Source organism: Cyprinus carpio, chromosome A3 (genome assembly GCF_018340385.1).
Source record: "Cyprinus carpio isolate SPL01 chromosome A3, ASM1834038v1, whole genome shotgun sequence".
Taxonomy (NCBI): domain Eukaryota; kingdom Metazoa; phylum Chordata; class Actinopteri; order Cypriniformes; family Cyprinidae; genus Cyprinus; species Cyprinus carpio.
In genome coordinates, this window is record NC_056574.1 from 10,955,016 (window position 1) to 10,982,739 (window position 27,724).

Here is a 27,724-nt window from a genome sequence, read left to right on the forward strand (position 1 = left end):
GACTCTGTGATCAGAATTAGATCATCAACATACACAGCTAATATCTCCAGCTCCTGTTGAGATCTCACGAACACACATGGGTCTGATGTACTCTGTTTGAATCCAATGTTCTTCATGAACTCTGTGAAAGTTTTGCTCCAGCAGCGAGGGGACTGCTTCAGTCCATATATTGACTTCTTCAGCTTGCACACCAAACTTTCTTCTCCTGGTCTGATGTATCCCTCTGGTTGCTCCATATAGATTTCCTCATCCAGGTGTCCATTTAGAAATGCGGTTACCACATCCATCTGATGCACATTCATTGTTATTCTGGATTGCAAAGGGACAGCAACGTACGTATTGAGCTAAAACGTACCACGGGTGAAAAAGTTTCATCGTAGTCAGCACCCATACTTCTGTGAGTAACCCTTAGCCACAAGTCTGCACTTGTATCTCTCCACTCGTCCGTCACTATGATGCTTGACTTTAAACACCCATCTTGATCCTATGGCTTTCCGATCCTTTGGTAGTTTCACTAAATCCCATGTCTTATTTTCCAGCAGTGATTCATATTCCAAGTCAGCAGCCTCCTGCCATTCCTTTGCATTTGGACTCATCATTGCCTCTTTCAGTGTGCTTGGTTCTGCAACACAACAAACAGTAGCATAATGATCAACAGTCACCAGGTCGGCAAACTCATCATAGCCATATCTCTTAGGTGGTTTTTCTGATTCTGCCACCTTCTCTAGCAGTTTCATCGACAGTAGCATCGACTGGGGTTCTCTCGTCAGTTTTCATGATAACTTCATTCTCCGAACAAGAAATATCCACTTCTTGTTTCAAGTCAAAGTCTGACTCGTTGAAGATCACATCCCGACGAATTAGAATCCTTCTTTTTTCTTCGTCAAACAAGCGATAGCCCTTGGCATTGTTGGCATATCCCACGAAACGAAGCTTCACAGCCCTTTTTGTCCAGTTTTCTTCTTTCAATGTCTGGGACATGTGCACATAAGCTACGCAACCAAACACTTTCATGTGACTCACATTTGGGCTGTTTGTCGCACCCTTTCTGGTAGGGCGTCACTTGTTTCAGAACAGATGTGGGGAGTCTGTTCTGTATGTAAGCTGCGGTTGCTACAGCCTCTGCCCAGTAAGACTTTGTTAATTTAGCGTGAGAGAGCATGGTTCTCGCTGCTTCAATTAATATCCTATTTTTTCTTTCTGCAACACCATTTTGCTGAGGTGTGTGAGGTACAGTTGTCTCATGGTGGATACCTTGAGCCTTCAAGTATTCTTGGAAATTCTTTGGATGTGTATTCCCCACCATTATCCGTTCTGAGTCTTGCTATTTTCTGTCCGCACTCATTGGATAATATTTTCTCAAATTCCTTGAATTTGCAAAGAACTTCACTCTTCTGTTTCATAAAGTACACCTTGCAACATCTAGAATAGTCATCAATAAAAGTCACAAAGTACTTTGATCCACCTATAGATTCAGTCTGCATGGGGCCGCAGACGTCACTATGAACCAACTGTAGTTTACGTTTGGAACGGATTTCTCCCACTGGCTTATGTGTCTTTATAGACAGCTTGCCTTCCACACATGCTTCACAGAATGAAACTTCTTTCTCTGCAGGATAGTCCACTCCATTCACCAGTTTTTTAAGTTCCTTCAACTTAGTGGTGTGACCCAGTCGCTGATGCCACAAGCTGGTTGCTACTAATGCACTTGATGCACAGTGACAGGTGGGCGAACTTCCCTCAACATCCAGCTGATACAATCCATCAGATCTTTGTGTTCCCATTCCTCTGAGATTTCCATTTTTATCACGGATGTAAAACAGCGAGACTTCTTGAACTGCACCGTATTTCCTTTTTTTACAGCAGCTCCCACTGAGAAGAGATTCCCGGATAACTTGGGAACATACAGCACATCAAACATTGTGACATTTTTTACATCACTGGTTTTTAATGCCATTCTCAGTTTAACATTACCAAGTCCTAGAGCGTCAACCACTCTGCCATCACCAAGTTTCACAGACTGTGTTTTTGGAAATTTCTGGTAGTCTTGAAGAATTTCTTCATGACACGTCATGTGCTTTGAAGCTCCAGAGTCGATCAACCACTCTACCTGTTGTGTCATCTTATCCTGATTTGCCTCTCTGGTGACGAAGGCACTCTCAGACGAGTCTTCATCATGTTCACATGTTACATTTTTGGCTTTGTGAGTTTTAGTCTGTTTTTTTTTCTTACTTGGACAGTCACGCTTGATATGTCCTTCTTTCCCACACTTGTAACATCTCCACGAGCCGGATCTGTCAGCTCTCACTGCCTTGGAGTTAGCCTGCATATCACTACGAACTTGTGTTGACATTGCTGATGCGCCTCCAGACGCAGCACCACTGGACATAGCACCGCCATAGTTACCATCAGCAGACACTCGTTTTTGTTCTTCATTTATTAATGCTGCTGAACAAACTGCAGTGTTAAAAACTGTCCAACTTAGTTTCCAGTGCAGTAACAATTGTAGCATAGCTTGCTGGCAAGCTACCCAGCAATGTTACAATCTGGTCCTCCTCTTCAATCACCGCACCTATTGCCCCTAGCTGGTCAGTTAGCTCCTTCATTCGTTTCAAATGGTTCAGTTATGTTTTCTCCCTCCTTCATTTCACATCTGAAGTATTTTTTCTTCAGAAACAGCTTGTTTGCAAGAGTGTCTCTCTCAAAATGTCCTTTTAGCGTGTCCCACGCTTCCTTAGGGGTCTTACAGCTTGTTATCAGGTACAACTGAGACGTACTCACATTCAGCACCAACACAGAAAATGCTTTTTCTTTCCGTTTTTCAAATTCTGCTCTTGCCTGTGCATTTGCTCCTTCTGCCACGTTGTCAGTCTCCATCACCATGCCCATAGTCCTTTAGTTTCATCAAATGTTCCATTTGAAATTTCCACGTTGCCCAGTTACTCTGGCCCACTCAGCTTTTCAATAAACAGTTTATCCTCCATTGTGAGTTCCACAACACTGTCTATTTCACAAAAAAAAAATTGTGTAAAACTACCTCTTTTTTGCTTTAGCGGAGATCTGGGCCCATAACCTATTGAAGTTGCATGGTCTCTTTATTATATCCAACGAAGAAGAAGAAAAACAAAGAAGAAGAATGAATAACAGAACTGTAGTGACCACAACTACATGGCAATACAACAGTGACACCTATTGGCAAATTACTATATTACAACAGTTAATTCCACTGGCAGTTTATAACCAAAGCAATCAGGTTGATTGTAAAGGAATATGGAATGAAATGTGTGTGTGCTAAAATTTGAACTATTAGATAAAAATCAACAATTTCGGTAATCAAAAGAGGGGTCCAAAAACTTATCTATAATACATAAACTGGACTTCCCATGAGGTCATAACATGTGAGGCCCACCACTCTGTCATATTGGTATACACACACATTCTAGTGAATTAATAGGAAGTCATTAGATTTTAATTAAAAACACTACCTAACGAGTGTTTCTATATATTAGGTTTCCCTGTGCATTCTAACAACACAGATGTCATAAGCATTGATTTTACAGGCATTTTCACTCCTTATTCAGTTAACAGTAGCTTCTGTCAGATAAGCGGATGAACTAGTCACCTCAAAATATGATATTACAATTGTCAAAGTGCTCATTCTGAAATCTGTATACAGATTTAAAATTTGTAAGGTATGCGCATACAACTTAATTCACCTTGTACAGTTTTTCACAGTGGCTGGAATAATGTGTTATATGATATTGTTGTTATTCGTACAGTAACTCTAAATAATTTTGTTAACATGATGTATTTTGAAGCAGTTAAAATAACAACTTGCCGTATAGTTGATTGACTTAATATTTAATTATACAATATTTACAAATAATACTTAATTCCTTCTTCCATAACTATATGCCTAAAGAAATACACTTTGTGTTAGATCAGTTACCTGTGTTGGCAATGTGCAGTAAACAAACTTATTTTAACAATTTCTATAAATTGCTTATCCTGCGCCAAAAGATCATAAACATTACAGATAACGTCAGAGGAAATCATTAATTTACATAAATATATTGTCACCAAGTCAAAGGTTTTGGTGTTATGTTATGTCACATTAGGTTTTGGATTTTGTTTCATGTTAATATTTTCTTGTCTTTATTTTTCCTGGTTTGTCATGTGATTCCCTTGCCCTCATGTTGCCATTGTCTCTTGTCTAGCTTTGTTAGTGTGACCACTGTTAGGTGAGTTTGTTCATGCCAAGTCTAGTCTCTGCTCATCTTGCTTTGTTTATGTTTTTGGGCTTCATTGAAACTGCACATGGGTTTTACTTCAACTTGCATCAATAGATTCATTACATATATCCTGTATATGTGGCTTCTGATGGCAGTTTAGAATTTTATCAGCAATGCAATCATACTGTATATAGTTTATTTGGACCAGTGGATATATAGAATATGTAGAAAGACTTTTGAATCCTTTGACTTGTCCTAGCAATCACACAGAATTTTTATTTATTTGAATTGTCATGGCTTTTGAATAGTTTGACTTGTCCTAGGAATAGCAAATATGACAATAGCCACAGGAAGGAGATACTCTGACTCTACGCTGTTTATATCAGTTTACAACTCCACAAAACCTCAGAGCTGATTTCTATAAAGATGGATCACTCATCCAGAATCAAACTACAGAGATGATCATCTCTACTGTCTCAAAGTCACATGAGGGTTTCTACTACTGCAAACACTCAGAGAGAGGAGAGTCACCCAAGAGCTGGATCTCAGTTACAGGTGAGAGTCAACTGAATGCTTTTTTACCTGTGAGCTGATATACAGGTGAGAGTCAACTGAATGCTTTTTTACCTGTGAGCTGATATGTTTTGGGTTTTTTTTACCTAAGAAGATATTTTGAAGAATGTTTTAATTTTTCTTGTGACCGAAACACGTTTCAATTATTATTATTTTTTGTCAGGTCTGCTCAAACCAACTCTGACTGTTGAGCCACAGAGTTCATTATTCACTGGATATTCAGTTACTCTGCAATGTGAGGTGGATCGGTCATGGGACGGATGGGAGTTTATCTGGATAAAAGATATAAATACTGAATCTACTGAAGCTGTAACTAAAACTGATTCAGTGAAAGTCTCTGATGGAGGAGAGTACAGGTGCAGAGCACGAAGAGGAGGATATTACACAGATTACAGTGAACCAGTAACAGTGACAATACATGGCAAGTGTATTTTACTCACATAGTAAACTGCTCTTAGAACACAAAAAATTATTCATAAGTGACTGATTCAGTGACTATGACAGCTACAGAGAACACTTCAGTCTAACCTGATTTAGTATGTTATGTTCATACAGTAAAAACAGCAGACTATTTTCATTCTAAATTGTTGTCATTGCACAGAAAGACCAAAAGCCAAAGTGACCATTAAACCTGCTCAACATGTATTCAGAGGAGAGACAGTCACTCTCAGATGTGACATTGATGGTGAAGGAGTCACTAGCTGGCAGTACAGCTGGTATAAAGATGGTTCAGGCAGTGTTTTCAGTGGACTACAGGAACACACATTCAGTCCTGTTACTGAGTCTGATGCAGGTAAATACTCCTGTTATGGAGCAGAGAGAGGAGGATCACGGACATCAAACATCAGTGATGCAGTAACACTGACAGTATCAGGTGAGTTTGATCATCTCTTCATATACAGTGTATACAGTATATAGTTTATATATATGGTACTGTATGTAAAAAATAATTAAATAAAATCTTGTTTTTAATGTCACCATGGTATTTATATGCTCTGACTATCTGCAGTCGACCTATGCTTCCTCTGTTTCTGTAGCTGGTGTGATTCTGGAGAGTCCAGTTCATCCTGTGACTGAAGGAGATACTTTGACTCTACGCTGTTTATATCAAAATACAAGCTCAGTTCTCAGAGCTGATTTCTATAAAGATGGATCACTCATCCAGAATCAAACTACAGAGATGATCATCTCTAATGTCTCAAAGTCACATGAGGGTTTCTACTACTGCAAACACTCAGAGAGAGGAGAGTCACCCAAGAGCTGGATCTCAGTCAGAGGTGAGAGTCGATAGAAACTGTGAGCTGGTTTATTTCTTCTTATGCTCTCGTTCAGATACAGTACATGATAAAGTGCTTGTGTGTCTGTTTTTCCGTGTCTCATTCAGAATCTCAGATCTCTGTCCTCCACACACTCAGTTCTGTACTGGCAGTTTGTCCATATCTGCTAGTGACAGTCGTGCTGATTTTCAAATGCTGCAGGATGAGAGGTAAACGTCTGACTGATTTATTACATTATATTAATTATATTCAGTTAAACACCAAATTGGTCATTATCATCATTAATACTGTGTACCTGTTGTCCTTTGAGCTTGTAAAGGCCGGGACACACCAAGCCAATGGTCGGCCATTGGCCAACATCAGGCCGACGGCAAGCAACAGTCAGGCTAGTTTGTTTGGTGTGTTCCACTCGTCGGCTCTCATCGGGCTCACGTCAGCGGCAGTTTGCCTGATTCCACATGTTGAATCGGCGTCGGGGCCGTCAGTACCGTCGGTGTGAGTGAGAATGCTGATTGGATGTTCAGTTCAGAGTCAGTGCCCAATAATTAAAGCTTAAGTTATGAAAATAAGCACATAAAGAAAAGGCGGTACAGACAGAAGGTTATTTAAAAATGTTACGTGATCTTTTCCAATTGTTCTAACACGTGAATGTTTTCATAACAACATAAGCCGCTTAAAATGATTAAAGTTATCAACGTTACTGATATTCAAAATGGTAAATAAGCAAGCACTGCTTTGTTTACATTTTGTATATATGCGTTTATCTCATTTCTCCTTTTGAATGATGAATATATACTATTGATAGCTGCTGATATAGACAGTTAAAGTGATAGTTCACCCAAAAATTAAAATATGATGTTTATCTGCTTACCCCCAGGGCATCCAAGATGTAGGTGACTTTGTTTCTTCAGTAGAACACAAATGATGATTTTTAACTCCAGCCTTTGCAGTCTCTCAGTCGTATAATGCATGGCAATGGAAACAAAATCTATGAGAGTAAAAAAAAACATGTACAGACAAATCCAAATTAAACCCTTCGGCTCATGACGATACATTGATGTGTAAAGACACAAAACAATTGGTCTGCAAAATATAAGTCTGCGATCCGCCATAAAGTAAGAAGAAGACGCCTCACGTGAGCAATTTCTAACAGTTTTGACATTGTGTGAATCAGAGGTAAAAACCGATATAAATACTGTTCAGTTTCTTGCACAGACTGATCGTTTTGTGTCTTTACACATCAATTTATCGTCACAAGCCGCAGGGTTTAATTTGGATTTGTCAGTGCATGTTTTTTTAACTCTCATAGATTTTGTTTCCATTGCCATGCATTATACGACTGAAAGACTGCAACGGCTGGAGTTTAAAATCATCATTTGTGTTCTACTGAAAAAACAAAGTCACCTACATATTGGATGCCCTGGGGGTAAGCAGATAAACATCAAATTTTCATTTTTGGGTGAACTATCCCTTTAATTCCTCTCATGCATGCACAGAACGCACGTGTTAGGCTAAGTTTACACTACAGGATTTTAAGCCAGATTTAAGCCTGATTTGCAAGTTTATGAGCTCGCAGACAGGTCGGGCTGTGATTGGGGGAAAATCAGCAGGATTGGCGCTCGGCAATCTTTATATGTGAACTACACAACAACACATCAAAGAGGCTCGCTGACACCTTGCCGAAGGCAAACAAATATCTAACATGCCAAATATCTGGACCGGTTGGCCAACTCGCCATCACGTGGTGTCAAGTGTTGTAACGAGCTACAGCCAGTGAGAAAGCAAGGCATGGGTTGAGGTCACTGGAAGATAAACATCAGCAGCAACATGGCTTAAAGAAAAGTTTTGACATGATAAATGGAGCAAAATTTGTCATTGAGCAAACAGCTTGCAGCGCTAATTTCTTCCTGACATCCATTTTCAAATAAACAACTCCTGTTTCATGTGTTGTTTCACGTCATTCCCATTCCAATTCTCACATGTGTTTTCATGACAAAGCGTGGTTTGTAGAGTTGTTGGGTGACAGAGTTGTTGTCAGCTTGTGTAGTGTGTAACCTCCAGTTGTGGATTATTTACATAGTCACGTAGTGTGAACACAACAACGACTTAAAGACAGACAATCAAGTCGTGAACTTAGCCTAAGTTTGCCGTCGACTGTAGTCTGTGTGATGTGTTCGAGCACAGCTTTTTGGTCCAACGCTGCTGATGTGAGGCGACAACACCATTGGCTAGTTCGGCTTGGTGTGTCCCGGCCGTAAGGCGCTTACTAAAGCTGCTTTGAAACAACATGTATTGTAGTAATTGTTGTAATACAAATCAGTTCAATTGAATCACTCACTCCTCCTGTTTATCTTTTATTCAACAAATACACATTTTCTTACTCGCAAAGAATTTGTCTAATTTGTTTAAATATAGTTTAAAGAGAATGGTAGGTATTTCATAAAAACTAAATTAGAGAGCGAAAAAACACATACCTGTTAGGGCTGGACAATAATTCAATATCAATATATATTGTGGTATAATTTATTTCAATAACGGTGATATGATTTTTAAACACATTTCTGATATTTCAATATACTGTACATTGATGGTTTCCCATACATTGATTTATTTGTTGTGGCTGCTACAATATCAAAACTTACTGCCACAAATAGATTTTCCAAAAGGCTTTGAGTTTGTTGAATAAACACGAGCACTACACATTTCAGAATCAAAACGCAGTGTGGGTGTTTTATGTGAATGTATCTTTGAAGGGCACTACTGTCTTCAGAAAAGTTTAGACGGCATTTTCTTTTTATCTGATAAAGCAGCGTTTATGAGCGCAGCTGCTTTGTTTACAGCCGTTAAGAGGTTAACCGCGGGTTCTGCCGCTCCAAAAGCGCCTCCTGCTGGCAGAGAATGAATGTGCATTTTCAATCGGCCTGTCTCCAGCAACATGTGTTTTTGTTGTTGCGCACTCTTTTGGGAACTTTTCTTTGTTGTTGCGCACTCCAGCACTTTTCATATTTTTTATCCTGGATGAAGCACTTTTGTTTCAGTCTATAATAATAATAATCAGCCTATGTTATAGTTTAAAGTTAAAGATATTAATATTAATAAGGTGAGTCTGAGAGTCTTATGTTTATTTGACGTTGATTTCCCATTTCTTGTTTGTATGAAGACTAAATACAAACAAAAAAAAGTGAACATTAATTTATTTGTACCATTTTTATTTCTAAAATATAAAGTTTTATATCGGAGGAGGTTTCATAGACTTGGCAAATTCATTTTTCAGAAGTTTGTACATAAAGACATCCATTGTTGGCTTTCTTGGCAGTTTTTCTGAGGCTTTTTTAAAATATTGTCCATATAGATATCAGAATTATATCGTATCTACTGTAATTAAAAAATGTATCATGATAGCTCTACATGATCCACCCCTAATACCTGTTCAAGTAAATGTTTGGTTGTTTTTGTGTGTTTTAAACAGTTACATCTGTTGAAGAGGAAGAAACTGCAATCTGATATTAATCTGCTGTGATGCTGAGAAATCTTCTGCTTCATCCTGGAATCTCTCAGCATCTCATTCATATGTTCAGGCTGAGCATTCTTACTTACTGTAAATGTCATGTTTTGGGAGTGACTTTTGGCATCTCACTTCTGTTAAAGTCAACATGAACCAATTTTAATATTCAGGATATTCAACAAGAAAACATGTAGGGCAGAACTTGATTTTATCCATCAGGAATTTACTGGATTGTAAATATTTGCTGTTTCACATTGTTTTTCTTTCAAATAGCTAAGAAATTAAATAAGGTACATTTTGATTTCATACTGATTTTAAAAATAGACATGGATGTCAATCTGTACAACACCTCATTTTTTTTTAAATGAAATGCCTCTCTGTGGCTTGACAACACCCTGACTGAACTAAACTGTTTATTGACAAAATTTTGGAAAGTTTATCTTACATCACTGCTATTTCAGTTGCTTTTCAGTATTTGTTTATCATAGAAGTAAAAGTTGAATATTTTTTGTTCTGCTTTACTATCATAATTAGGGGTGTGTGATATTGATAAAAAAAAAATGAAAAAAAAAAAATCTCTGTTTTGGGGATTTTGTTGATAACAATAATTGGACAATATTTTGCTGAGTGTATTTTAGTGCTGGTACTTTGGTTGGTTTGGGCCTGTCATGAACAGCCGGCTGTTTGTTAGATGGTTGTTTCACAATAGTGACAGAAATTAACTTTTAAAGGGGTAATATGATGCAATTTCAAGTTTTCCTTTCTCGTTGGAGTGTTACAAGCTCTTGGTGAATAAAGAAGATCTGTAAAGTTGCAAAGACTAAAGTCTCAAATCCAAAGAGATATTCTTTATAAAAGTTAACACTCGTTCACTCCCTCCTAAAACGGCTCGTTCTAACACCCCCCACATCTCTATGTCAGTATGTGGGAAGATTTGCATAACACCGCCCAGATGTTCATGCAAAGAAAGAAGGCATACTTTTTATTCTGGTTGTAGTATTGTTGTTGCCACCACCGTCATGTCGTATAGATGCTGTGTGTTTCACTGTGAAGCAAAACTTATTTGTTTGGCCTTCCAAAAGAGAATGATATCCGCTTCGTCATGCCTGGAGCTGATCACAATATGTTAAAGGGGCATAACATTTCCATCACAAGCTTGAGGCTGGCCAGTCACAGCACACCTCACTTTTCAGACCAATGAGCTTTGTAAAAATCGACGCGTTTCAGAAGGCGGGGCATAGAGGAGAAATCAAAAATGTACAGTATGTGGAAAATAATGTGTTTTTTTTTTTGAACCTTAAACCACATAAATACATTTCATTACACCAAATACACACAAATAGTGTTCTTTTTTTAGCAGCATCATATGACCCCTTTAAGGGTGGTATTTGCCCCCTTCATGCTTCATCATGCAGTGAATGCATGGACTCTCAAGGCATGTTTTTATTTAGTTTTTCCAAAATAAGTGACTGTCAGCTCACATATTGTTAAAACAATATATACAATATTATCATAGACGTTACATTTACATTTATTCATGTAGCAGATTATTCTATTCAAAATGACTTATAAATGAGAAATACAGCAAGCAAGTGCTGCTGATCTGAACTTGATACGGACAGCAACCAATAGACAGTGAAGACAGACAAAGAGAGGGGTAACGTAGGCTCTCTTAGCCTCATTAAAACCAGTCGTGCTGCTGCGTTCTGGATCTTTTGAAGAGGTTTGATTGCACATGCTGGAAGTCCAGCCAGAAGAGCATTGCAGAAGTCCAGTCTAGAGATGACAAGGGTCTGGATGAGGAATTGTGCTGCAACTGCATGTTCAGTTAGGAAGAGGCTGATCTTCTGATGGTGCTCAATGCAAACCTGTCTTTGCAATGTGGTCTTTGAAGGTCAGGCTGGTCATCAAAGTTCAACCCAAGATTTCTGGCTGATCTTGTTGGGATTATTATTATTGATGATTCTAGCTGGATGGTGAAGTTGTGCTTTAATTGTTAGAGTGGCCATGCCAAAATGTCCTTCAGGCAGTCTGAGATTTGTGTAGGTACTGTAGGATTTAGCTGTGTGTCATCAGCATAGCAATGGTACATATCGCACACTCCTATTGTAAAGCAGTTCAGTCCTTTTGAGGACAAGACTCAGTATATATCTATGGTATGTAGCCTCTGTGTTGTTTTCCTGCTTCACAAATGTATATTGTATATTCATGTATATTATCCATTCCTAAGTTTCCTGACTTCTCTGTAATGCCATGTAGTTATTTTGAACTTTTATTTAATTTTTATTTTATTAAATTTTATGGAGCTGATGCTTTGTTAAAACATTCTTGCAGTGTCACAGTGAAAGCAAAAGAACCATAACCTCTTACTGCAGTCAGTCAGATTTCTATGTCAATTATTAAATAATTGACCCCCAAGCTAAGAACACAGCTATACTCTATTAAGGCTACTTACTTATAAATATTATTACTTACTTTGGTTAATTGGGACTGCCCACTTAAAAAATCCCGTAGGAGGGGGGTAAGCCCACCTGACTACCACCTGACTAAGCTTAAATATCCTCAGGAAATACCACTGGTGTTTACAGACTGTGAGGGAGATGGTTCTGTTTCAGTGTCAGTTTTATTTAAATGTATTTATAATGTACCTTTGCAGCATACAGTACTCTCCACAGATACTGTTTTTTAACAATCACAGTTGCCATAAACAATAATTAAATATAAATAAGTCTAAATATAATTAACCAGACCAGCTAACCATCAATTAACACTAGAGGAAGAGGAATTTAAGAATTTAATTGCTTGGGGCATAAAAGTAGTTTGGGCCTGTTTTTCATGCATCGGGGCATATAATATCATCAGCCAGATGTCAATATTTCAAAAAGCGTAACTGATGGTAACAATTCAAAGGTATACAATAATGTTAGCTTTACTCAACACTCTTTCTTTATACTATATTCTCTATACTCTGTAACTGTCAACCAAACATTTACACCGCTATTGTTACCACCCACAACAAAATGGGAATTTAATATTTAATTTATTTGTACCATTTTTATTTCTAAAAATATTATAAGTTTTATACGGCGGATGTTGTTCATCGGACTTGGCAAATTCATTTTCAGAAGTTTGTACATAAAGACATTCCATTGTTGGCTCTTCTGGCAGTTTTTTCTGAGGTTTTTTTAAAATATTGTCAATATAGATTATCAGAATTTTATCGTATCTACTGTAATTAAAACAATGTATCATGACTAGCTCTACATGATCCACCCCCTATACCCTGTTCAAGTGAATGTTTGGTTGTTTTTGTGTGTGTTTTAAACAGTTACATCTGTTGAGAGGAAGAGAAGAAACTGCAATCTTGATATTAATCTGCTGTGATGCTGAGAAATCTTCTGCTGCTTCATCCTGGAATCTCTCAGCATCTCATTCATATGTTCAGGCTGAGCATTCTTACTTACTGTAAATGTCATGTTTTGGGAGTGACTTTTGGCATCTCACTTCTGTTAAAGTCAACATGAACCAATTTTAATATTCAGGATATTCAACAAGAAAACATGTAGTGCAGAACTTGATTTGTATCCATCAGGAATTTACTGGATTGTAAATATTTGCTGTTTCACATGTTTTTCTTTCAAATAGCTAAGAAATTAAATAAGGTACATTTTTGCATTTCATACTGATTTTAAAAATAGGACATGGATGTCAATCTGTACAACACCTCATCAATTTTTTTTTAAAATGAAATGCCTCTCTGTGGCTTGACAACACCCTGACTGAACTAAACTGTTTATTGACAAAATTTTGGAAAGTTTATCTTACATCACTGCTATTTCAGTTGCTTTTCAGTATTTGTTTATCATAGAAGTAAAAGTTGAGATATTTTTTGTTCTGCTTTACTATCATAATTAGGGGTGTGTGATATTGAAAAAAAAAAAAAAAATGAAAAAAAAAAAATCTCTGTTTTGGGGATTTTGTTGATAACAATAATTAGACAATATTTTGCTGAATGTTTTTTGTGCTGGTACTTTGGTTGGTTTGGGCCTGTCATGAACAGCCGGCTGTTTGTTAGATGGTTGTTTCACAATAGTGACAGAAATTAACTTTTAAAGGGGTAATATGATGCAATTTCAAGTTTTCCTTTCTCGTTGGAGTGTTACAAGCTCTTGGTGAATCTAAAGAAGATCTGTAAAGTTGCAAAGACTAAAGTCTCAAATCCAAAGAGATATTCTTTATAAAAGTTAACACTCGTTCACTCCCTCCTAAAACGGCTCGTTCTAACACGCCCCCACATCTCTACGTCAGTATGTGGGAAGATTTGCATAACGCCGCCCAGATGTTCATGCAAAGAAAGAAGGCATACCTTTTATTCTCGTTGTAGTATTGTTGTTGCCACCACCGCCATGTCATATAGATGCTGTGTGTTTCACTGTGAAGCAAAACTTATTTGTTTGGCCTTCCAAAAGAGAATGATATCCGCTTCGTCATGCCTGGAGCTGATCACAATATGTTAAGGGGCGTAACATTTCCATCACAAGCTTGAGGCTGGCCAGTCACAGCACACCTCACTTTTCAGACCAATGAGCCTTGTAAAAAATCGACGCGTTTCAGAAGGCAGGGCATAGAGGAGAAACAATAATGTACAGTATGTGGAAAATAATGTGTTTTTTGAACCTTAAACCACATAAATACATTTCATTACACCAAATACACAAAATAATGTTCTTTTTAGCAGCATCATATGACCCCTTTAAGGGTGGTATTTGCCCCCTTCATGCTTCATCATGCAGTGAATGCATGGACTCTCAAGGCATGTTTTTATTTAGTTTTTCCAAAATAAGTGACTGTCAGCTCACATATTGTTAAAACAATCAATATACAATATTATCATAGACGTTACATTTACATTTATTCATGTAGCAGATTATTCTATTCAAAATGACTTATAAATGAGAAATACAGCAAGCAAGTGCTGCTGATCTGAACTTGATACGGGACAGCAACCAATAGACAGTGAAGACAGACAAAGAGAGGGGTAACGTAGGCTCTCTTAGCCTCATTAAAACCAGTCGTGCTGCTGCGTTCTGGATCTTTTGAAGAGGTTTGATTGCACATGCTGGAAGTCCAGCCAGAAGAGCATTGCAGAAGTCCAGTCTAGAGATGACAAGGGTCTGGATGAGGAATTGTGCTGCATGTTCAGTTAGGAAGAGGCTGATCTTCCTGATGTTGCTCAATGCAAACCTGTCTTTGCAATGTGGTCTTTGAAGGTCAGCTGGTCATCAAAGTTCAACCCAAGATTTCTGGCTGATCTTGTTGGGATTATTATTATTGATGATTCTAGCTGGATGGTGAAGTTGTGCTTTATTGTTAGAGTGGCCATGCCAAAATGTCCTTCAGGCAGTCTGAGATTTGTGTAGGTACTGTAGGATTTAGCTGTGTGTCATCAGCATAGCAATGGTACATATCGCACACTCCTATTGTAAAGCAGTTCAGTCCTTTTGAGGACAAGACTCAGTATATCTATGTTATGTAGCCTCTGTGTTGTTTTCCTGCTTCACAAATGTATATTGTATATTCATGTATATTATCCATTCCTAAGTTTCCTGACTTCTCTGTAATGCCATGTAGGTTTTTCTTATTTTGAACTGTTCATGTTTCCTTTATTAAAATAAAATAAAATAAAATATTCTGGAGCTGATGCTTTGTTAAAACCTTCTTGCAGTGTCACAGTGAAAGCAAAAGAACCATGACCTCTTACTGCAGTCAGTCAGATTTTACATGTCAATTATTAAATAATTGACCAAGCTAAGAACACAGCTATACTCTATGAAGGCTATGTTATAATAAGCCAAAGAAGCATGCAGGGCCCAGGGGGACTGCCCACTTAAAAAATCCCGTAGGAGGGGGGTAAGCCCACCTGACTACCACCTGACTAAGCTTAAATATCCTCAGGAAATACCACTGGTGTTTACAGACTGTGAGGGAGATGTTCTGTTCAGTTCAGTTTTATTTAAATGTATTTATAATGTACCTTTGCAGCATACAGTACTCTCACAGATACTGTATTTAACAATCACAGTTGCCATAAACAATAATTTAATATAAATAAGTCTAAATATAATTAACCAGACCAGCTAACCATCAATTAACACTAGAGGAAGAGGAATTTAAGAATTTAATTGCTTGGGGCATAAAAGATAGTTTGGGCCTGTTTTTCATGCATCGGGGCATATAATATCATCAGCCAGATGTCAATATTTCAAAAGCGTAAGATAAAGGATGCCTCTTATCATTCACAATAATGTTAGCTTTACTCAACACTCTTTCTTTATATATATTCTCTATACTCTGTAACTGTATACCAAACAGTTTACACGCTATTGTTACCACCTTCCCCACTGACCTCCTATGAACCTTTGAAGCATTGCCATATCAACAAATCACACAGAATATCATAACACTTTCAATTAAAGCCCTATAAAACATCAAAGACATTCTGCTATGGGCATTAAAAGAAAGATATGTCTTTATGAAACACATTATCTGTTGTATCTTCTTGCTTACAAAATCAGTCCATGCATCTCATCTAAGTTTATGGTCCAACATCATACTGAGTTGTTTATAATGTGTTATGTGCTCCCCATTCATTAATGTTGGATGGGATATATTCTGCTCTCTCTCTCTCTCTAAAATCAATAAATCATCTCCATAGTTTTGGAGATATTTGAGATGAGATTTGAGCTTAAAAAGAAATCCAAAACAGGCCTGTGCTTTTCCTCCCTATAATGTGAGGCTCGCAAGAGAAGTATCATCTGCATACTTTATAATATATATTTTTAAGAGAACTTGAACAGGAATTTGTATACAAGATGAACAATAGTGAAGATAAGACACATCCCTAAAGTGATCCAATCAAAGTAATAATTTTATTCAAAATGTAGCGAGATGTATGTGATAGAAAAGTCTCCAAGTGAGTCTGATGGATGGAAGGACTGGGTGAGATGCGAGGGTAAAGTCTTCAGGCATTTTATGTACAATATCTGGCTTAAAATAGACTGGCTGGTTAATACTTACATAATCTTTTGTGTGTGTGTGTGTGTGTGTGTGTGTGTGTGTGTGTGTGTGTGTGTGTGTGTGTGTGTGTGTGTGTGTGTGAGAGAGAGAGAGAAAAAGAGAGAGAGCGACAACTGAACCTAATCAGCATCTAATCAGAGGATAGACAGATACTTTCTCCACAGAAGTGGTTGACTGAAGGAGATCCGCTGACTCTGATCTTTGAGGTTTACGGGTCCTCTACAGGCTGGACATTCAGCTGAAACTGAATTCAGTCTAACTGTTTCATTAGGTAAGATATAATATGCTTAATGTGGTAACTTTTAAATTAAAGGGTTCTATCCAAGTTAGAAATGTTATTTAAAGATAGTTGTGCTTTAACACTATGGTAAAGCAGTTCAGTCCTTTATAATATAAGGCTCAGTACAGTAATGTACATACAGTAGGTAGACATCCAAAATGGGCCGCGGCGTTAACTGCAAATCAGTCGCGTGTTAAAATCATTCGCGAAACTACCGCCAGGTGGCGCAAAGGGACGGTTTGCGAAATGAATGTAATTGTAAAATGAAACGAAGACGTTAAACAACAATAACATTATAATATACATTATAACATCCTTAAACGCCATTAAAAAAATAGGATAGTCGTAGACTACATTCTACTCATCAAAAATTTAAAGAAAGGCCTTTACACAAAGGCTCTTATGCATGCTATTGTTTTTAAACAGTCATTATATATATATATATATATATATATATATCTATATATATATATATATATATATATATATATATATGGATTAAAATTTTTCATTTCGGTTCAGTCTTGGTTAAAAAAAAAAAAAGAAAATAATAATCTTCAGGTTCCATTTGCAGAGCGAAATGAGAACGGTCCAGCATTTACAAATAATTCTTATTAACTCTGTTATAATTCTTGATTTTTCAAACTGCTAACACTTTGCATTTTTGAATTATGCCTTTACTGTGTGACCAATAATTGTGAATTGTGACTTTGATCGCGCTGGTGCCTCACGCGCACATATTCATTGGAAACAGAAGTCGTTCACCGAGCCATGCGGCGCAAGCATCGGGCCACTTTGGAATATTTTTGCTAATTATGATTTTTTTCCCCGTCGATACTGAAAAACGTGTAAAATCCAAAGCCTATTTTACCTAATAAATAAGAGTTTAGCTTCAAATGGGCAACATGTTTGGATTTGTCCCGAATGAGAGAGATAAGCCCAACCTTACATTATGTAGGCTATCGCTTTAAATTATTTTAATTATTATTTTTGTTGTTGTTTATAAGCCTATATTATTATATGGCCTGCTGCAATTATATTTATCCATTAGAATTATATATTTGTAATTCTTGTTCTGTTCTGATACATTTTTTACATGTAAAGGATTTGTTGTAAAGTGAAGGGAACTAAAAATGTCCTGTTGGTACATTAGCCTACAGCATTATTAGGTCTGCCGTTATTATTTCTGAATGTAATAAAATGCAACTCTCACAAATGTAATTTATTTTTTAGCGTGTTTTCGTGTATGTTTTTATCCAGCTTTATTTTTCCATTGCATCTAAAATGACTTTGTGCATCACATTTTTTTTAAATGTGATTAAATTCATAGATTTTTTAAATCTATGAATCGCTCGCATATCTCCTACAACCTACAAATAAGGGCTAATAGAGGTTCTTTCTTTAATTATTTATTTATAATGTTTATTCTTGAAGAAAATAAGTAATTTATTATTTAATAAAATAAGGGACGATCCAAATATTTGTAATGTACAATAATATAGGCCTATATCTGCCTGCAGTTAAAAAGTTATATTTGTTTTTGATTCATCCATTTATGTAGGCTACAATTTAGCCTATTCTAAAAATAAAAAATAAAAATAAATAATGTCATAAAAAATGCCATCGGTCTGAATAAATTTTACCATTATAGAATCGGGGTAGTAATTTAGGAGGTGAAAATACAGTGAAATTACAAATGGCATGGGATTTTGAAGCATGACAACTGAAGGTCTATGAAACATTTTCCTTCAGGCAGACTAAATGTTTTCCTGCCTTGCTAAATGTTGGGTTAGTTTCAGTTTGCGCGAGTCCCGCGCGCTGTGAAGCGGGAGCAGCTTACATAGGATTCCGCTTGGTCTTAAAGACTTCTGCAAACGCCTACGTTCACAAATAACAATGATTTTGGCAAAAAATAATGATTAATTATCAATTGATAATTTGTTATTATTTTGGTCTAGTGAAAATAATATTATGGGCTGCGGGAAAATAATGAATAAAAAGAGTAAGGCTGCTGTGAGTACAGGCATGTTTTCAAACCCAGTAACATGAGAACACACCGTTCCTCACAGCCAAAAAACAGACCGAATTCAGTTCAGCTGGAGGGGGCTGGGGGGTAGTTCTATATAACTTGTGGGGGTCGAGATAAAGGTGTGAATCTCTTGCTCTTTCATATGGACAGTCTTATGAGGGTTTCAAACTTGCAGAACAGGTTTTAGGACAACTTTAAAGAAAGGTTTGATCCACTTCAAATGTTGACTACTGTATAGCGCAATAAAGTGTATTAGTTAGGTATTATAACTTAATTTCAGAGGAGGCTGCCTTAACTTAAAAAAAAAAAAAAAAAAAAACTGTTGCATTAGGGCTGGGCGATAGGCATATGGCCTAAAAAAATCCCCGATTTTTTTCACACAAAAAAATCCGATTTACAGTTTAAATCGATTTATTTTTTTTGCCTCCCTACTTAAAATCAATATTCAAATGACAAGGAAATTGTTCAAAACAAGTTTTAATATAACAATATATTATTTTTTAATACTAGCCCATCATGCATCTAACCATCCACTCGGCGTTAAGAGCCGTTCAGATGGCAGCTCCGCAGTGAGTCAGTGTCATGGACGGAGGACAGACCAAGTGTAGGCCTAAATCAGTTTTCTAGTCTATATTTTCATCTCGTTATGTCGCTGCCACTCTTAGAAGAAAAGGTTCTATATAGAACCTTAAAAGGTTCTATCAGGCGCTACGTATTTGGAACCCCTAAAAGGTTCTATAAAGAAACCCTTTTTAAGGGTTCAATCAAAAGAACCCTTTAGGGTTCTTTGTAACCAGGAAAAAGGTTCTATATGGAACCTTTTAGGGGTTCATTCATTATCATTTGTTTTGTCCTTTCCGGATTAAATATTTCATATTATTGACAAACATCAAGACCCTAAAATGTAAAAATGTAATTCACATAAAAAAGTCACCCATGAATACTGAAAAAAAAGCACACCCAAAGTGCATAGAACTAGTAATTTATTTATATTAACAAAAATAATGACTATTACTGAAAGAATGCTACTGTAATTTCAAGTATTCAAGGCTTTAAATGTACAAATCAACATTAAAACATCAACCATTTAAAAAAATATCTCATAAATAATGAAAACAGTTTCACCTACATCTACAAATTACAAAATAAGTCCATAAAATGTACAAAATTACATTAATCTAGCAGTAAAACATAATGCAAATATACAGATTCATCTAAATTCCCATCAGTGTTAGAACAACATCAAGTCCCTCAAAACTACAAATAAATCCATATTAATATAACTCACAATGGAAATATACAGATATAGAAGTACTTCAAATCTACAAATTCATATAAATATCACTCATAAAGAATGTGAATACATAGATTAAAATTCAGATCAGCATTTCAGAACACTAAGTACGTCAAATCTACACATTTACATTAATATCACTCATAAAGAATTGTAATTACAGATTCAAATTCAGATCAGCATTTCAGAATAACATCAATCGCCTCATATTTACATATTTTACATTAGCACTATTCATGACATATCAAAGTATTATGATAATTGGTTATACATTTTGAGCACTGGGACAGACAGTTTTTTTTGGCTGTTGGAGAGTTTAAACAGGTAGTGCTCAACAAAATTCATCGTGTGAGTGATGTGCTTGGGGTATTCCACACTGAATACGAAATAAGTAGCAAAGAGGCACTCCATTGCCTCCATCACATCCATTTCTGCGCTCACAATGTTGACACCCTCCATATTGATGCTGGCTCTTTTTGCATGGAGGGGGTTTGAAGCTTCATGAAAAACTATAGTCGGAGTTGGCTTTACTGATTCCTGCAAATTGGAAAAACATATAAATTATTTGTGAAATAACTTAGAATACAGTAGTCCCAAAAGTTAAAATTCCATCAAAAATGATCATTTAGTCAACCCCATTTTGCCCAAAATTTGCATGACTTTTCTGTGGTGAAAAACAAAAGGCAGAATGATAGCCTTAGTCATGTTTTAACTGCCTTTGCATACTTTCTTCCAAACAATTAAGGATGTGACTGACCATTTTTTACCACAGTGGTAAGGGCCAATTCACTGGCTAGGTTGCACACACAACTCAGAAACAATCATGAGCACAGAAACTTCTTTTCAAGATCAATGCAATATTCAATAATAAAATAGCTTGGATAGCATACTGAAAAACTAAAAAGCAACAATGTATCTGTTTTTGATTTAACTAAACTTGCAGCTTGATTATTGAAGAGACACTACACAAACATTATTCACACATGCAGTTTCTCACTTTCTCTCTGTTGTTAATTTAAATAAATGCAATCCGTTCAAGCTACATGATTTCTGTATCTGATTTAAAGCATGCAGAATGCTAGATCTAAAGGCCTGTTGCCAAAAAAAAAATGCATCAGTGGTTTTTTGCCTCCACGTCTTTCATTTAAATTGTGCAAATGTTTTTGTGAGAAACTGAGCATTTTTAACATCTTTGTATTTCTCCTGATATTACAAAGCAACTGTCAATAAGAGTAAAACATTCTTGATTAGAACATTCTTCTACAAGAGCAAGACATTTTTTTATTTAATTTTGTTGTCACATTCACAGAGCTACATGCAATCAAGTGATCGTGGCTGTCAATTCTTTAAAATTACGGCATCTCAAATATCTGCTCATCACAATGAACGTCATACAGTTTGGAACTCTAAAGTTCAGATAATTTTCTGAAACCCCCCCACCAGCTCACGACCCACCCCCACCAACACAAAAACATGACATATCAAAACTTACATTGTCCAGACAGAAGAGAAACTTGCTGTTTTCTCTGAATAAAGATGGTAAGATTAGCAGTGCGGCATTTTTCTCCAGATCTGCAATATCAGTTTACACAAAAACAAAAAACAAAACAGGTTACTGGTTCACACTCTATTTTAGCTGTGATGGTTGTCTCGGTTTACATTACATTCACAGTGTTTTTGGAAACCCCGTCAATTTGAATGTATAACAACATCTAAATAATAACATTATTATTTTGCTTATTTTTAAATTCAATTATTAATATATAAAGACTGAAATATTACTGTAATTACTTTGTCAAATAAAATATTTATATAATTTATTTTACACTTCACTTTCAAACATTAATCATTAATTAGTATGTGAGCAGAGCAGCATCCAAAATCAAAGTACTTCTGCTGAGATTCTGAAGTATGCTTACAATGGATACTTTACTACTCCATGAGACGACAGGAGAGGATTTATGAATGGCAGTGAAGCAATGCAACTGAGGTTGTAAAAAAAAAAAAAAAATGAAATGCAAAATGTCTCAGTTCACATTACTTTAATCTCCGATCTCTGTGTGCAAGTGTTTTGTGTGCATGTATGTCATTGAAAAGCAGCACATTAAACTTTAATTGTAATTAAACTGACTGGAACTACCTGTGAATCAAATTGTTTTAATGCACACCTTTTAGCCAATCAGAATCAAATATTCAGACAGACCATGGTATAAATAGATTTATTACAGTAACCGTTCAACAAACCAAGCAACTAATGGTAGTGTTAAGGAAAAAAAGAACATACTTTTTGTGTTTGTGTCAGTTTGCTGTAGTAAACTCTTCAGCACATCCCTCTGACTTCCATGTCTAGCCACATTTAAGATGTTTGGGGCCAGAACTTGAAGAGCAGACTCTAGATTAAGATGAAGGTCCTTCCCAAACCGCATCTTCACTTCATGCAGCAGCTACCAAAAAAGAAAGAAAGAAAAAAATCATTAAAACAATTTTGACTGTTTTTATTCATACAAAAAAATTTGAAAATGCAGTGGAAATACTAAACTCAAAGGAAACAACACTAAAAACAAATACTCACAAGTTGTGGAACCCGAAGAAATGGGAACATGTCCATGACCTCTCGTGTTGATTTTGTCATTAAATCGACTCTTTTAAAAAGAGTGCATTTCATTCGATTTTTTATGTTGGTGTAGTCGGGTTATCTTTTACGTAGTTCAGCATTTATCACAGTAATGTGCTCCTGAAAACTTAATTGATCTTCTCCAATATTTTCCAGGTTTAATATAATCTGAAAAAAGTAGTAGATAACAAAATTCCTATTGTATATCTACAATCTCCTAGCATTACTGGTCAATAACCAAGCAATTTTAAGACATTTTAGTGAAGAAAGATAAAACAGACAAACCTCCTGGGACTGGGTGGAAACCGGATTATCAGTACACAGGAGTACTGGAAAGTTTGCAGTCTTGCATCTTTTTGTTTGCTGAAATGAGCAAAAGACAGTTCATATAAGGAAAAATATTTAGAAGTGACATAGCACAAATAACTGAAAATCAATAATCAGTAAAATTAAAGCATTCATTCACCCCCCCAAAAAAAAATCTGTCACCATTTAATTGTTTACCTTTGTTGTTCCAAACCCACATGACTTTTATTCAAGGATGTCAAGAATAAAAAAAAAAACTTGATTCGGCCGTATGTCTCATACTGCAGATTGTATGGCTTGGAATATAATGCAAGAGTTGTGTGGACTACTTTTACTTTACTATAACTATTTTTTACATGGTGCTTTTGCATAGCTTTTGAAGGTAGAAAATGGCACCACTCATTGAGAACAACTAGTACATTCCCAAAATCTGACCCTTACCCAGGGGGCAAAGGGGGTTTAGCAGACATGGGCTGCTGTAAAAGGTTGTCATATAAAAATGAAATCTATGATGTCTGAGGATCACAACCTGGGTGGACAACCTGGTCAACAAGCTGCTGGAAACTTGTAATTAGGGGTCAAAACAATGCTACCTCAAATTCTGCTTTAAATCACCCAAACATGCTAAAAAGGTTTAATTATCAATGCCTTGATTGTACATGTAATTAGAATGAAAGAGTTAACAATGCCTCTTAATTCATAGGTAGGCAAAAAAAAGAAAAAAATATTGAACATTCCATTTGTAATCGGTAGCATTCTTTTCCCTTTGTTGTTGTTAAAATAAACAAATTACCATGTGAAGTTAACTTTTAATAGATGAAATCATATTTTGACATTGCAATGTAAAAGTTCAGTTTGTTTCTAGCATAACGTATCAGGGAAATATGGCTCAGGATTCATGAATATAATTAAACCTTTTTAGCATGCTTGGGTGATTCCGGGGAGTTAAAGCAGAATTTGAGGTAGCATTGTTTTGACCCTAATTACAAGTTTCCAAAAGCATGTTGACCGGGTTTGTCCACCCAGGTTGTGATCCTCAGACATCATAGATTTTATTTTTATATGACAACCTTTTACAGCAGCCCATGTCTTATTTCCTAAAAAAACAGGTGTTTTGCCCCCTGGGTACCTTTTGTGTTGCATAAAGTTTAGGAACCAAGTGAGAGTGAGTAAATAACAACAGAATTTCCTTTTTTTTTTGGTAAACAAATCCAATTGTAAAGTGAAAGTTTAATGTATGCTTAGGAAATTACTGGTGTATACCTCCTCTTCAGAGACAAGGCCATCAGAGACTGAGATATCCAGTGCATTCCTTTTAACACCAAATTTCTTCTTCATCTCTTGAACTGCTGATGAATGCACTAAAGGAATTCTCTCTTTTTTAAATTTGTTACGCAGACAATGCAGAAGGGTATCCTGCAGACACATGCAAAAAAAAATTCAATTTATACCACAGTTCTGGTCCTCGAATATGTAATTCTAAAATGACATGTATACTTAATAGATTTATTGCTGGCAAGCAAGATTTGAGGTTGAGTTTGAAACCTGTGGACTTAAGCTTGTGAAATGTAACATTGTACTTACATGACCAGAGGGGCTAGTATCCTTCAGGAAAGGAAATCTTTTGATCAGACTTCCAAGAACATCCGTGTATATCTTGTGGCTTGGATACCTAAGAAAAAGGCATATATCAGTTTAAATTAACTATTTTGCTTATGCTTTTTAGGCATTTTTTTTTAATAATATGTATACCATGTGTACTTTGTGATGCTATCAAACAACACTTGAATTAGCAGTGATCGCAGATGTGATTTTTCCTTTTTCTTGAAAGATGGATCCTTCCTCTGTAATGATTCATTAAGTTCTGGTGGAAAATCAGGGAGGCTAAAAACTGCAGGCCACGGCTCACAGCACTTTTGCCTATACAAAAAGTAAGTGTTAATTTTTCACCTAGGCCAAATGCATAAACTAATTTCAATTCAAGCCATTCTACTAACTGAGTGTGATGCATTTGAATCTCCGAAGAGGTTTCCACACCAGTTTCTTGTCTGTATTAAAAAAAAAATATATATATATTTTTTTTTTATATTTGCATACACATATTACAGCTGGGAGAATGGGTCCTACTTACTCCATTGAAGACGATCTCTTCAGTCTTTCAAGTTCCTTTAAAAAGATCACTTGCTGTTTCATTGTGGGGAATAGTTTCTCTGCACCATCCTTTCTGTTAAGCCCAACAGGGTTTCTCCATCAATCTCTTGCTCTATTTAAAATAATCAGTACTGTTTTCAAACTTTGGTAATTCTGTCAGGAAATAAGGACATTACAAAGAAAAATACCTTTATGAATTAACACTGTGATGGAGGGTGATAAATACATCATCATCATGCTTGTAGGTGTCAAGGGCATGATAGTCCTTTTCTTCCCCAGGGTGAATGACAACCCACTTTCTCTCCTCTTGTACAAGGAAGGCGTGATTATGATAATCAAACTTTTGGGGTATTAGGAGCTTTCCAAAAATCAACCAAATAGCCCTGAATTGGACAATTTTTAGACACTTTCATGAAAACTGGAATGCCATCCTCAGCCACATCAATCACGAAGCTGTCTCCATTTTTGCATTTTGTATTGTTTGTCAAAAGAGAATTGACAACAGCCAGTGTCTCCTCGCTGGGGATGTCCTTAATTCTACTTTTATTCCTGATGCCCTCTTTGAGATCAGAAGGAAAGGACCTGAATGGAACTGAGCGTTCACCTTCAGTGTATGTCTGTTGTGGAAGTGCATCCAATGATGTTAACTCCCAACACTGCCTCAGTTGGTGTCTTTTAGAGAGGGTGTAAGACAGGTTTCTGAAATTACAAGTGTTGCGGGCTAGTCTTTTGAAATATTGGTGCTTGCCTTCAAACCTCATGCACCACAGGGACTTCAAAGGTCCAAAGTCTGAAATGAGGCGAGGATAGTGTGTGAGAAAGTGCAGTTTTGGTGGGAAAGTATCTGGAAACAGGGCTTGGAAATCTGAGAGGAATTCTCCAATTAGGAGGCTGAGAAAAGGTATGACTGTTTTTTTTATGCGGGGGGACAAAATGATCTCACCAATTTCTCTGCACTTCAGATACACAGCCCAGTGTGCTTCGTCTTGTGGGATGTAATGTCCAATAAGGAATGGTAATATTCTGAAAAGGCACCAGTTTTGAGCTGCTGTTCCCAACAATCTGGTCTGTTTCAGAACACTTTGTGGAAACTTCTGTGGAATATTACGTTTGTCGTTCTTTCCAATCTGAAATGCTTCCAATTCAGCATTTATGTTACTGAGTGAAACTATTTCAGAAAAATGCAATGCTTTGATGACTTTGGTGATCACAAGGGGCACAATGCCCTCCAAGAAATCATGCATTAAGTCTGGAGGAAACGATTTGGTGACGTCAAAGTACTCCAAGTCATTAAAGGGGCATTCATTTACTACACCGTATGTCTTTTTCGAGATCTCTCCAATCTCCCTGAGAGCACTTAGATGGTACTTGTGAACCTCTGAAGATCGAATGATGAAGTTGTCTTCATTAACATGAGATTTTAAATCTTGGTAAGTGACCATACAAAATCTGCAAACTCGTCCACTGCTGAAACAGCAAGTAAATCCAGCCAAGTTGTGAGCAGACAAATTATCAGCGGAAGATCGTAGCCAAAGCACACTTTAATTTGATTTCTTGTCCATTCACACTGACCAAAATTCCTTCTTTGAAGAGATTTCTCAGATCCTGAATGAGAGGATGCAGAATGTCCTTAAAACGATATCGTTGAAGAAGCTGATGTTTCACTAGTATACATAAATGTATGTGTCTCAATTGAGATTTGTAAGTTGGTTCAAGATTTCCAATAGTGAAATAGAATGCTGTGAGTTTATGCAAAGTCCTTTTGGAACCTAAAGGGTTAACCACTTCGAATTCGTCTGTGTACAGATGTAACCTCACAACATTTGGATCACCAAAAAAGGGTTGTCCTTGGAAAATCTGTCCGTCTGAAAAATCTTCGAAAAATTCACTTGAAGCCTTTTCACTGCTTCTTTGAAAAGATTCAAAAATGTCTTGTTTCTCTAGCTGGACCTTCAATACATCAGAAATGGGTATATACAAAAATGTTAACACCGAGCACATGATGAACAGGCTGAACAAGATGCAGATGCTCTTTGCAGTATTGGGTTAGCTGATATTCTGTCAGTACAGACTCAAATACAGAGTCAAATAGGACCTCACTAGACAGCAAATTATTTAAATCCTCATTGTCTTCTAACCTAAATCCAGACTGGTCTAGATGGAATTTAATTATTTCAGCATACTCCTCTCGGACGAAATTAAGAATGAACTGTATGCTGGCAGTGACTGTGTCATGGGTAACTTTAGGGATGAGATCATTTTCCTGAAGATTCAAAATAAAAAGAGCAATATGATGTTTTAGACCACTCAATAGTGTATTCAGGTCAAAATGAGGGATGCAGTTATCATCGATGTGTGGCAAGCTCTCTGTCTCTGTGAGGTCGGG

General features: G+C 36.6%; 1 protein-coding gene and 1 pseudogene across 4 annotated transcripts; one reads left to right on the plus strand and one right to left on the minus strand.

The window, feature by feature from the left end:
* LOC109067077 overlaps window positions 1-10,135 on the plus strand; it is a 99,892-nt pseudogene extending 89,757 nt beyond the window's left edge.
* Window positions 10,136-19,939: 9,804 nt separating this feature from the next.
* LOC122134495 lies at window positions 19,940-25,730 on the minus strand. Of its 4 annotated transcripts, XM_042717881.1 has the most exons (11): window positions 25,527-25,730; window positions 25,319-25,450; window positions 25,185-25,235; window positions 24,940-25,107; window positions 24,772-24,859; window positions 24,451-24,603; window positions 23,167-23,244; window positions 22,840-23,049; window positions 22,552-22,711; window positions 21,760-21,839; window positions 19,940-20,804 (listed from the first exon to the last, which is right to left on the minus strand). In XM_042717881.1, the coding sequence occupies exons 2-8, from the start codon at window positions 25,378-25,380 to the stop codon at window positions 22,960-22,962; spliced, it is 690 nt and encodes a 229-aa protein (XP_042573815.1). In that variant the 5' UTR covers window positions 25,381-25,450; window positions 25,527-25,730; the 3' UTR covers window positions 19,940-20,804; window positions 21,760-21,839; window positions 22,552-22,711; window positions 22,840-22,959. The 4 variants fall into 4 exon arrangements, 3 of the variants coding, with proteins under 3 accessions (XP_042573815.1, XP_042573829.1, XP_042573821.1); XR_006153965.1 differs by lacking the exon at window positions 25,185-25,235; XM_042717895.1 differs by lacking the exon at window positions 21,760-21,839.
* Between the last annotated feature and the right edge of the window lie 1,994 nt (window positions 25,731-27,724).